Source organism: Centruroides vittatus, unplaced genomic scaffold, assembly GCF_030686945.1.
Source record: "Centruroides vittatus isolate TY-2023 unplaced genomic scaffold, ASM3068694v2 contig_459, whole genome shotgun sequence".
Taxonomy (NCBI): Eukaryota; Metazoa; Arthropoda; class Arachnida; order Scorpiones; family Buthidae; genus Centruroides; species Centruroides vittatus.
In genome coordinates, this window is record NW_027122255.1 from 3,037,510 (window position 1) to 3,051,128 (window position 13,619).

A 13,619-nucleotide genomic window follows, 5' to 3' on the forward strand; every position below is an offset into this window, starting at 1 on the left:
AGAAGTCTCTTCAGTAGAACTGCAAAAGTAACCAGAGGCTGAGGAGGAAAGTTTCAGTTGGCACATATGTTTAAGAAAGTAATCAAAGCTATTCACATTGACCAAAAAGTGAACATGATTCCTGTTGAAAGTCATGATGTCTTTAGTTTGCCCAAAGAGCAGGCTAGGCAAAAACATCTTTCTCTGATGACAAATATATAAAAATTATTTGAATTAAGTACTTGAAATACTTCAATTAACTTTGTAAATTTTGATAATTCACAATATCAGTAATATTGAACATCAATAATGATATTAGCCAGTATTCATTTCTCCAACTTCAGTATTGAAAAATATCATAAGATAGTTGATTATTCAATAATATCAAACATCACTAGTGTATCAATAGTTAGGTCAACTGATGTAGTTTATCTCATAATACAAGTTAGATAGGTGATTATTACAAGAAGAATATTTACATGGATAATTGTTGCAGGAAATACAATATACTAAAAAGTACTCAATTTTTAGTATATGTCAAAGATTTAGAGGCTGTAGAATTTATAACAAGTTAATTATTATATACACTGGTGTCCAAAATTATACTTTTATGTAGGCCAACTATATAAAAGTATAATTTTGAACACCAGTTGAATATTTGAGGTAGAAATGATGTTAATACAAAAAATTAAAATTGTTATTGAAACTGTTTTCATTTTGTTGTCAATTATTTTGTTATGTCAGTCGTGTTTTTGATGATAAATGATAATATATTTTGAACTGAAAATATAATTATTGATGAACTATGTATTCTTTATTTGAAAATATGAGAAAAATTTAAAATTATTTTACAACAATTCATGGCAGTTCCATGATTTAGTAAATACAAAATAAATAATTGTTGATGATTTGCCATTTGTAGAATTTTATTATCATTTTTCTGTACGTTCATACTATTTACAAATGATATTTTTACTAGAGTATTTTTGATCATGATGTTGAAAATTAAATTGAATACTTTTGAATATTTTAATTAAAAATCATATTCTTATCATCTGTTAACAAGCATGAAACAATTCAATGAGCTGTTGACTATGTTATCATATCACACAAATAGTCCAAAAAAGATATTTCGACTACTTTATTGTTATTACTTCAGAATACATTTCAATATAATTGATAAACAGGTTATTTAAACATATGAAACATTAAAGTGATATAATAAATTCAAATATTTTTAATACCAATATATAAGTAATTTTATATTAAAACAAAATATAAAACCAGAAGAATGATTTTCTATTATAATTTTATTAAGAAATAATAATTTTTTATAATAAGGAAATAAAACACATTTAGAAAATTCAGAATATAAAAAACTTAGCATACTAAATTTCTTATAAATTTTTGATATTGGAAATAAATTTGTAATTCAGATATACTCAGGAGTCCTTTATTTATTGAAACAAAAAATCTAATTTACAGTTTTTGAAGTTACAAGCCATTGAACATTTATAGATTAATGTTTTGATGTTATTTTGGCTTCAAAAATGTGAACTAACTTCATTGATTTGAATGCTGATGATATTACAGTCTCTTTCTTTTCATATTTTAATTTTTTTGAGCTGTACAATAAAATAGTTGCTAACTAATTGAACTGAATTTTATAGAATTACAAAAGTCATTTTCTTTGTTTTTCATCTTACAGAAAAACTGTTTTAGTTGAGAAAAGCATTTGATCTGAGCAAAATGATTTAAAACATTAATTCTTAATTTAATTACCATATAACATTCAAGTGTAATAAATATTAAAAATGTTAATAATTAAAGATACTTTTTATATCTTTTATTTTAATATTGAGAATTCAGTTCTGAAGAGCAAAAATGATTTGGATTTCATAACAGATTCATTCCCTAACTTTAGACAGAAACTATTTTTATATTTAATTTTTCCAGGATTACTTGTCACTAAATTCTAGTAATTATACAATAATTCCATTACATTGGTTTTAATAATTTAGATAAGATAATTGTTGAAATAATAAATAATCATGGAGATAAATTTTAATAGAAATTAAAATGTGTGTCTATGTCTATAAAATAAATGTGAAAATATATTAAGTTTTTCTTCATTGCTAAGAAATTGACATAATAAATAACAGAAACATTACTTCATGTAATATTCTAAATAATTTCACATTGGACAATAGATTTTTTTTTAACCAGTCTTTTCATATTTTTGAAATTAAAAAAAGTAAAAGATAAGAAACAATAATGAATTTATCATGAATTTCTGAATTATTAATTTTTATTTATAAAATATTATAAGATATTAAAATTTATTAAATATTGTAAGATATTTAATATAATTAATTTTCAATTTTATTACAATTATAAATTTGAATTGTACTAATAAAAATTTTAAAAATAATATAACTTTTTAAAATTTAAAATTAATGCTTTTTTAACTTTTTAAATTTTAAAAATTAATGCTTTTTTATTCTTATAATAAAAATTAAATGTGTTTTAATTTTTAAAAAATATTTAATGGAATAATCATTTTTTAATGCTTTGTGTTATTAATTTATGATATTTCCATAGGTTTCAGACATAGGTTTCAGAAAACAAAAGCAAGCATAATATTCAAAGGATATTATCATTAATTGCAAAAGTATTAAATTTAAAATGTGTCTTCATTTATTTTCTAAAGACCTGTTTGAATTTTTTTTTTTTTTTTTTTTTTTTAATTTCTTAGACATTGGAAGGCCATGGATGAATTTGAGTATTATAGCATTTTTCCATAGTTTGTTTGTGTAGAAATGTTTTTAGTTGAAGTTTTTTATAGTTAATTTAGCAATTTTTATGTTAATAACTAGTTCAAAATTTATTATTTCATTGAAATTTATTTTTATTATTATTTGTAAATTTACATATTTCCTAGAATATTTAATCATTTTTTATACAATATAATTAGAATATAACTAATTTAGGCCTATAGTTACAATAAAGATAGATTTTCTAATTTGTTTTTAAACAGATAATAATCATCATCATTGTTTTATGTATTAATTTTTAAAAGTTAGTGTTAGAATTTAAAAGCAAATTTAATACAGTTGCCTTGCTTTATATCTTAGGCTTTTATTAAAAAATAATAAAACTGGATTGACAGTTTATTCATTCTATTTATAAAAATTGATCTTGGCATAGTTTCTAGCTACAGTATATGTTTACTTATTTTGTGTGGTGTTGCTTTGTCCATGGTCTTTCAATCTGTTATATGTATTAATGTGAAAATAATTAACTTATTTATTTATGTATTTATTTATTTTTGGGCACTAAAATTTTCCTGCATTATCCCAACCTTTGTTGTGCTAACCATCTGTCTCGTATTGTTTTAGATTTTTCTCCCATCTCCCATTTAGCTTCTGAAGCATGACAACATGAAGCTTAGGGAGGCAGAAGACAGGGAAATGGTGAAAATGACTCAATTGCCTTATGTGTAATATATGATTTTTTATTTGCAGAAGTATGGTCCATTAAATTGAAGTCTACTCATCTGTATGGTATAGCTTACCCATTGCACAGAAATTAATTTATTATGAAGTGCAGAGGTTAGCTTTCCCATTCAGCAGTTTAAAATTTCCCTGTAAATTTTTTTTGAAAATTTCTATACTTATTATCAGATATTGTAGTTGTTTCACACATTAATTAGAAGTGCCCATGCAAAAAAAAAAGGTCTGTTATGCATGAGGGCTTTTATGACACTGGTTCTGAGCTGATGCCTATGTCTTCACTGAGTAAATTAAATTTCTCTGACTTGTTCTTTGCAGGCCAAGTTCTGTTCTGGTGCACGGTACTTAATGCATGTTTCTTGTTTGTCTCATGCATGCAGGGATTCGGTTTTGTAACTTTCGCAAATAGCGTGGATGCTGATCGCGCACGAGAGCAATTGAACGGCACGGTGGTTGAGGGACGCAAAATAGAGGTGCATGACCATTTACCTTTGTGATAGCACTCACTTATTTATAAACTATAACACTTAAGTTAACTATAAGTTCAGCGAAGAAATGTCCATCCTGCTATTTATTTTTTTTAATATACCCATAATTATTATATTTATCACAAGTGATTGATTGTAGGAATGGGCATTTGATGTAAATGTTAAACAGAGCAATTTTTATACACTTTTTGGCTGATAATTTCTGCAGTAGATGTTTATAGTTTTTGCATTAGATTGTTGTATCTTTCGTTGGTTATGAATATATTCTTGTTTGTGTGTTGGCTTAATGTAAGTCAGCCACTATTTAGCTGTCTTGCATCTCTAGTCAGAATGCATTGTTTTTTAAATAAGATTTAATCTGTAGCTGAACATGTTTCTCTTGCAGTGGTATCCACATTGCTTGAAAATATGCGCACGTTGCGCTGTGAGTAATAACTGGATTGACATTTCTTTTGCTGTTAACATTTTATTTTGATATTATCAGTAGTACTGTTTAAGATAAGTTTAGTTAATTTTGCTTTAGGAAAACATCACATATTATCTCTCTTTATTTCTCATAGAATTTAGAGTGATGGTAGCAAACATTCCAATACAAAATTTTTCATTGGAAATATTAGGTGACAGGTAAGAAACAGAAACAAATTTAACAGTTGCTTATTACTGTAGTGGAATTACCACTATCAGTGGGACTTCTGTTCAAAAGAACACTAAATAATTGAAAAAACAATTTAACCAAATTAGAAACATTATTATTCATCTAACATTTCTGAATAAATTTAAATACTTCACTTCAATAATTTATATATATATATTGTAATCAGTAATTGATTAGTTTTCTAACTTTTAATGAATTCTAATAACATTTTAATACCCATTAACTATGCCACTCTGCTATCTTATGCTTGAAAAAAGTTTTAAATGTGCATTTTAAAAATAAATACTAATAATTATAAAACAAAATTTTTTTAGTTATATAAAATAGAAAAATTGTTTTATTTTATATATTAAAAATTTTGAATAAATGAAAACAAAATTTATTATTATCATCAAAATAAGATATATTTTTAAATATTTTATTTCTCCCTTTTTAATGTTGTTATGTTTAATCACATAAAGAAATATAACACATTAAGTATGGATTATAAATAATCAGTTTAATAAGCATTTAATGTTAAAGAAATATCATTATTATAAACATAAACAATATTACAACATAGTATTTAAATCAAGTATACAAATATAAATTTTATAAAACTTTGACAAATTTCAATGACATTTATTAAAATAACATATATAGAAATTTTCATTTAAGGCAATTAATTATTCACTAACATAAACATTAATCTAGAATTTTATTTAATTTTATATCAAATGTAAAATCAAAGCAAATTATTTTAGATTACACTTTCAAGATTTTTATTTCTCTTGTATTTCTTACTGTAATACATTCAAAATTTCTATTTTCTAAGAAATACTATTCCAATTGTATAAGTAGCTAGAATTTATAGCATGTTTAATTTTAATTATTTCACAATTAAATATAAATAATGCTAACTTTCTCTAACAAAACTTCATTACATTAATTAAAAAATATTTTTTCTAATATTTATTTCATTACTTTTTTAATATTATACAATAGCTTTTAAAATAATTTAGTTAATTTGCTTATGTTTGCTATTATTTATATAAACTAAGTATATAGGATATCCTAAAATTTTATCAAAAATTACAATTTGCTATTTCAGAAGAATCTTTTTTAGTATAAGAAAAATCAAATAGTATTTATGTCAAAAAATTTATTTTAAATGTAAATTTTGTGATATCCTTTATGCTATAAATAGTCATGGGGAAAAAATATTTTAACAATCTCTTGGAAAATATTTTGAAATTCTAATTTAATGATTTTTATGGTCTTGTTTACTTTTTTCAATGATATATTGTTTAAACATTTTATATTTTCTAACTGATATTATATTTGCAAAGAGATAATTTTCTCAATTATTTTTCATGTTTTATATAATTATTAAATTGAAATAATTTTTAATAAAATAGAAATATTGGCAAAAATTGTTAAATTATTATATCACACATACATCACTTGAAATTAGAACAGAATAAGAAATATAACTGAAAATTTTAAATAAATTGTCTGCATGATGCTTTATATTTAAATAGCTTTTTTTATATAAATGAAAACCACTGTTTTTTGTAAACATTTACAGTTTATTTCATACTAGAAAATGTTTATTAAATGCTGTTTTCCAAAATTTTTTATTGTATGTATTTGTATTTATTTTTATTTTTTATTTTTTTGGCCTGCTTCTATTCACACCATCTTTATAGAATTTTTTCCATATCTAGATTTTTGCTTGATAGATTTAAATTATTTTAATTCACATAATTAAATAAAACGTTTAATGTAACTTCATTAAATTAGAAATGAATACAAATAAAAGATGTACAATATTATGTAATGTCAAATTTTGTGTCATACTACCTAAATTGTTTAATGATTTCATAAAAAAAATTAAAAACAGTTAATTTAATTTTAATAAAATCTAACAATTCAGAATAGATTTAAGCAAAGTTATATTTTGTGCGCTTCATAAAAATAATGTAATCTATTAAATACTTATTTATCACAGTTTGACACAATGAAAATAACTAAAGAGAAACCTGCATAAATTGGATTTGTATGGTATTGAAAGTTTTTTCTAATTTGGCAGGTTTCCATTTTGAGCAAGCTTTTTTAACATAAAAAATTGATGCATTCTTAAGAATTTTTCCATTTAGGCTGGTTTCTGTTTTATTAAGGTTCCATTTCGGACAGGCTTTACTGTATATAAAATATAAATCATTTACGCAAGACATGTACTAAGTGGAAATGCTGTTCAATATAATTTCATATCTTTACTTTCAGTTCAAACAGAAAATATTTAATTAAACATTTCAGCCTGATTCAATAGGCCATTTCAGATGTAAACTGATGAAGGCCTGTTGAATTAGACTGAAAACATTCATTTTAGTTAAATATTTTTTTGTTTGTAATGGAATTAAAAGTTTGAAATTTAGAAATCATTCAGCTGCAATTTGAAAAAATTGTAGACCTATAAATTCCCACTGTTTCCATCCACCTGTCTATCCTTCCTTATTCTTGAGAACAAAATTAGATAGATGAAAGACAAGACCAGATATGAAAACCTTAGGGATAGGAGGCCCCATTAACTATATGTGAACTTCTGATGCAAACCAGAGGAGTCATGTTATTTTAAGTCAAAAATTTTTCCCTGAAAGGAGTTAGTTAGATTACTGGCACAACTGTATTAGTAAAGGAAAAGTATGATATACAGGGGCAAGCCACTACTAATTTAAGATGGAGAGCATATATTTTAAATGAAATAAATCAAAAATATGATTAAAAATTGCAGTCTGGCATTGTGACGATGTCACAATAAATAATTGTTTATTCTAATTGTTTCACTATAAATAAATATAGCAATAATTCCTCAAACTTTTCTAATATATTTTAATAGAGTTCATTAGAATTTTATAAAATTCTATTGATTTGTAAATACTTTCTTTGTATCTGTCTATAGCAAATTAATATAAAATTATTGATCAGGTCTTGTATAGCATAATATTGTATTTGATTCATTAAAAAATGATTTGTTTTACATTATGCATTTTAAAATCCAAATGTGAGAATAATAAGTCTAAAATATGAGTGAATAACAAAAGGAAAATTAATTTATGAAATTATTAAAAAAGGAAATTGTATGAAATAGTTTCAATATTTTAAAGTCATTTTATTAGTGCAGAAAGTAGATCATATAAACAAATCTATATTTTAGATCTTCAAGACACTTGAAAATACAAAATATTAAAATATAATATGTAAGTTTCAAGAAAAATAGTCAATGGTTGATAAATAATGCAAAGAAACAATAAAATTTAGAATCAAAAAACATTAATTATCATTTGACTTTAATTACAGGGAATTACTGTATTTTTGATAATTCTTAAATATTTTTATGAAAAATTATTTTTATAGGCTAGCAAAAGAATACAAATTTTTTTAGTTAAATAAGAAATAACTTAAGTTTTTATGGAAATTCTACATAATAAAGTCTAGAGATTTTTGGTTATTCTAAAGTTTTTCTGTCTTATTATTTATTATGATTTTATATTTTCTTTTTTTTATCTTTATATTTTCTCTAAACTTGATAAAGTTTAGTTCATTGTTATTAAAATGTAATTTATATTTTATATTTAGTTATTCTGGCTAAAATTATTCTCAAAATAACTTTGATACAATATGACAAATATTTTTTTAATTTTAGAACTTATACTTAATCTTTATTATTAATCTTTGAAGATATGTCTTGAAATTCGAAAGCATTTGAATTTGTGTATATGTATATATATATGATATATTTTTCTGCTTCAAGAAAGCATTTTGAAGGTATGAAATTATTAATGAATTCAAAAATTTTTGATTAATAATAAATTAGTAAATTATGTTATTTTGTTTATATTCTTTATGATAGTTAACAGACATGTGAGGTCACATGATCTTAATCAGATATTGAAGAAAAAGATTTTTGAATTTAAATTGAAAGGGACTGATCAGACAAGGCAATCAGAAAAAGGTCAAATATGTGGGTGTGTTTGGGATAAAGGATGATCAAATACTCCATTTTAAAAGGCCATTTATTAAGTGAGACACTTGCAATACTTAGTCTTGCAGTACTTGTTATAATTGTTCAAGACAAAGTCCACAGATAAGTCAGCTTATCCAAATGAAGAGAGTTCCATGGGAGGAAAAGGTTTTAGGATGAATAATTTTTAAAATCAGGAATAGTAGAAAAGTACACACACACAATTCTGAAGAAATTTGGTGTTGTCACCAGCAAGGTAGAAAGATCAGTCACAGGCACAAAAGGGCAGGTGGAAAACTGAACAAGTGTAGCCTAGTATCCTTGGAACAAGAGTTTATATAGGTCGGGTCCCTCAATCTTACACTCCAGTTTGTTTCAAACATTCATCCTCACATCTCAGTTGGTCCCTAATTAAATAATAAGACAAAAATATTAAATGTATTTTTAACAATACCTTCAAGCTTGTTACTGGTGTGTACTCCCACGACTATGAAAATTGTGTTCCTTTTCTTTGATCTGCATTCTATCAGGAATTCAACATTACCTGAGGAAGAACCTGTTTGATTTTGTTGACAAAACTGCGTCAAACAGCTGGTTAGCTCGGGGATGCCTCTTTGGGGAGACGGAAGGATTCATGATTGCCATACAGGATCAGGTCATAAATACTAAAAAATTACAGAAAACACATACTCAAAGATACAACATTCACAAATGACACATGCAAAAAATGTCACATCATGCCAGAAACTATACAACACATCACTTCCGGTTGCAAGCTCTTGGCACAGACAGATTATTTACACAGACATAATCAAGTAGCAAATATAATACACCAAGAGCTTGCAAAGAAACACAAATTAGTAGACATCCATGAACCATACTACAAATACATTCCACAGACAGTATTGGAAAACAACACGCACAAAATGTACTACGACAGAGCCATAATCACAGATAAAACAATTTACCACAACAGACCAGACATCACACTCATTGACAAACACAATAAAATCACATACATTATAGACATATCCATTCCAAACACTCACAATATACAAAACGCATGCACTGAAAAAATTAGCAAGTACACAGAACTCGCCCAGGAAATAAGGCATCTGTGGAGGATGGATAGGGTGCTTATTGTACCTGTTGTTCTCTCCTCTACAGGTGTCATACCACACACACTACACAAAAGCCTAGGCACATTAGAATTGAATAGAAACACATATATCACTCTACAGAAGGCCACTATATTGAATACATGTCATATTGTGAGAAAATTCCTGAATACAGACACACACACTGATACACTTCTTTAATTTCTGTTTTGGTTACTATGCCTTGACTTTGGTCCGGCATAGTACACAGCCACCGGTGTTAACCGAGTATATCTAACTTAACCCAACATAATAATAATAATAATAATAACAACAACAACAACAACAACAAAGATTAATTAAAGAATACCAAACACAGTTAAAGCAATAAACACATATGTCATCCCAGTACTCACATATTCTTTTGGAGTTATACATTGGACTCACACAGATCTCGAGCAACTCCAAAGGAAAACAAGAACAACACTTACTAAGCATAAACAACATTATCCTAAATCCGCCACAGAAAGATTAACCCTTCCACGTAAAGATGGCGGACGTGGCCTGATTGACATAGTTAACCTTCACTACAAACAAATACAGTCACTGCGAGAGTTTTTCTACAAAAAACAAGAAACATCACAATTACATAAAGCAGTAACTCTAGCAGACTCAAATAACACACCATTAAACTTACACTCACATCATATGGTCACGACACAACATATAAAAAGCATAGACACTGTTAAGCAATCGTGGGCTCAAAAGGCACTCCATGGCGGGCATCCTTATGACCTGGCCCAGGATTTTGTTGGCAAAACTGTGTCAAACAGCTGGTTAGCTCGGGAATGCCTCTTTGGGGAGGTGGAAGGATTCGTGATTGCCATACAGGATCAGGTCATAAATACTAAAAACTACAGAAAACATACTCAAGATACAACACTCACAAACGACACATGCAGAAAATGTCATATCATGGCAGAAACTATACAACACATCACTTCTGGTTGCAAGCTCTTGGCACAGACAGATTATTTACATAGACATAATCAAATAGCAAATATAATACATCAAGAGCTTGCAAAGAAACACAAATTAATAGCTATCCATGAACCATGCTACAAGCACATTTCACAGACAGTATTGGAAAACAACACGCACAAAATGTACTACGACAGAGCCATAATCACAGATAAAACAATTTACCACAATAGACCATCAGCACACTTATTGATAAACACAATAAAATTACATACATTATAGATATATCTGTTCCAACACTCACAATGTACAAAACACATGCATGAAAAAATCAGCATGTACACAGAACTTGTCCAGGAAATAAGGCATCTGTGGAGGATGGATAGGGTGCTTATTGTACCTGTTGTTCTCTCCTCTACAGGTCTAGTACCACACACAGTACACAAAAGCCTGGGCACATTACAATTGAATAGAAATACATATATCACACTACAGAAAGCCACTATATTGAATACTTGTCATACACACACACACTGATACACTTCTTTAATTTTTGTTTTGGTTACTGTGCCTTGACTTTGGTCTGGCATAGTACACAGCCACCGGTGTTAACCGAGTATATCTCACATAACCCAACACAATAATAATAATGATGACACAAAAAAATAGGTAAAAGTTTAATTGTTACAATGTGACATATTGTGTATGTTATATGCATGAATATTGAAACTATATTCTTTCCTTTTTTTTCTTGCTGAGACATTCCTATTATAAAAATGCACAACTATTTATTGTGACATTGTCAGAATGCTGGGCTGCAATTTTTAATCATATTCTTAATTTATTTAATTTAAAATATATGCTCTTAACCTTAAATTAGTACTGTAGTGTTATGCTCCTGTACAGTACATCATACTTATCCTTTAACAATAGAATTGTGCCAGTCTTCTAGTCCACAGTCCAGTATCCAGTCAACTTTCAAGGGAAAAGTTTTGAATTGAAATAACATGACTTCTCTGGTTTACATGGAAATTATAATATAGTTAATTGGGGGCCTCCTGTCCCTAAGCTTTCCATATCTGGTCTCAGATTTCATCTATCTAACTCGGTTCTTGAAAGACAGACAGTTAGACATACAGATGGATGACAGTGGGAATTTATAGGTCTACAATTTTTTCAAATAATATATTCTTGCAATTTCAGTTAGGTAAAGCAAATTAGTGATTACATATAATTAATTGTATAATTAATAACACAATAACATATAACTAACTAATAAAGAACAATTGATTTAATAATTATATCCAACTATTCATATTTAAGACACTTTACCAATTTTAAAAAAACAGAACTGAATTTGTTTTAAAATAAACTTATTCTAGATGAATTTTTTAAAAAAATTCAGTTTATATTAATTATTTAAAATGAAGTAAACTAATTTTTGTTTTAATGTATTTCTTAAAAATTCTGTTAATATATTAGATTATTATAGCAAAATTGAAATTATTAATAGTATTATTTGACCAAGCAGCCTAACAACAAGTAATAACAGCATAAATTTTTTACTAGCATTAATTTGAATAAAGACAAATTTAAAAAATTTACATCATTTAAATGAAGTGCAGCTGTTGTTTAGTACTGGTTATCATCTGTAATACACAATGCCAATACAGTAGAGCATCGTTTATCCAAAAGACGATCAACTGAAACGTCGGTTAACTGAAAGCTTTCCAGTCGGACTGTGTCGTGCTGAATCGAATGTTTTTGATACTAGATTAACTTCCAAAATATAATTTTTTTGTTTTTATATTTTTCAATATATTTATTTTGTTTGTACAAAATAAAGAAATAATTTTTAATGATACAATAGCCACGATTATTATTTTAAAAAATTTACGTTAGGCTTAACATCGACGAAAATTCTACGCAAAGTGACAAGCAACGGAGAAAATTTTCAACATGGGATAGGTTAATATATTTTTTCATACATAATCGATTATCCGAAAAATAAGTTATCCAAACAACCCAATTGATTTGGATAAACGACACTCTACTGTAATTTTAAAAAATCAGTTTGTTACTTAATAAAATGTATTTCAAGACTATTATATCTCATTATCAGATCCAAACTTAATAACAATGTTAAAATTAAATGTAAAAAAATGGAATGCTATTAGTCAGCATACAAAAATTTTCTGTTCATTGACATAGTTATTCTGTGTTTTTTATAAGTTTGAATCTGACAATGAGATTTAATAATTCTGAAAATGTTTTTTCAAATAATAAACTGACCCTTTGAAAATTATTAGCATTATTTCTTATAGATGATATAGAGTTACTTATGAACAGAGAACTAAAATTTTAGCACCAGTCGCTATTTATTGATATTATTTACTAGTTATAGAAATTTTGAATATCATATTAATCATGTGATTGGAGCAATATGTAGAAGTTTTAATTACATGCATAACTGATTTATTAATAAAATTGTCAGGTGGTATTAGTTTATGCATAATTTTTAATTTTGAAAAGGTCTTCAATAAGATTAATCATGTATGAATAGAGTATTCCAAAAATATAACTGATTATTCAATAAGTTTTGTTATTAATTCTTGAGGAAAAAAATGCTTAATTTGACTAAATCAAAGATTCAGTTATGTTATTTTATTGAGAATAATTTCTTCATTATTTATTGCTAAAATGAAATAAATATGTACATCTTTAAAATTGTTATGTAGTTATGATATTTTCTCATTTGCTTTTCTTTTATCTTATTAAATGCAAATTAGATTAGATCTATTTAGAAAATTTTGAAATCTCTAGTTTTTAGAAGAACCATGAAATACTAAATACAGATATTAAATTTACAATATTATGAAGTATATTTATTTTATTTGAGTATTT

The 13,619-nt window shown here is 26.1% G+C and overlaps 1 protein-coding gene across 4 annotated transcripts in view; it reads left to right on the forward strand.

Annotated features, from left to right (window-relative positions):
• LOC136977472 (RNA binding protein fox-1 homolog 1-like) overlaps nucleotides 1-13,619 on the forward strand; it is a 122,635-nt gene that overhangs the window by 75,904 nt on the left and 33,112 nt on the right. For 3 of the 4 annotated variants that reach the window (XM_067272970.1, XM_067272968.1, XM_067272967.1), the window contains one exon: nucleotides 3,872-3,964. The exons of the other annotated variant lie outside the window; for it this stretch is intronic. In XM_067272970.1, coding sequence (XP_067129071.1) covers nucleotides 3,872-3,964 — 93 coding nt within the window. The remainder of the gene's footprint in view (nucleotides 1-3,871; nucleotides 3,965-13,619) is intronic. 4 annotated transcript variants of the gene reach the window in all.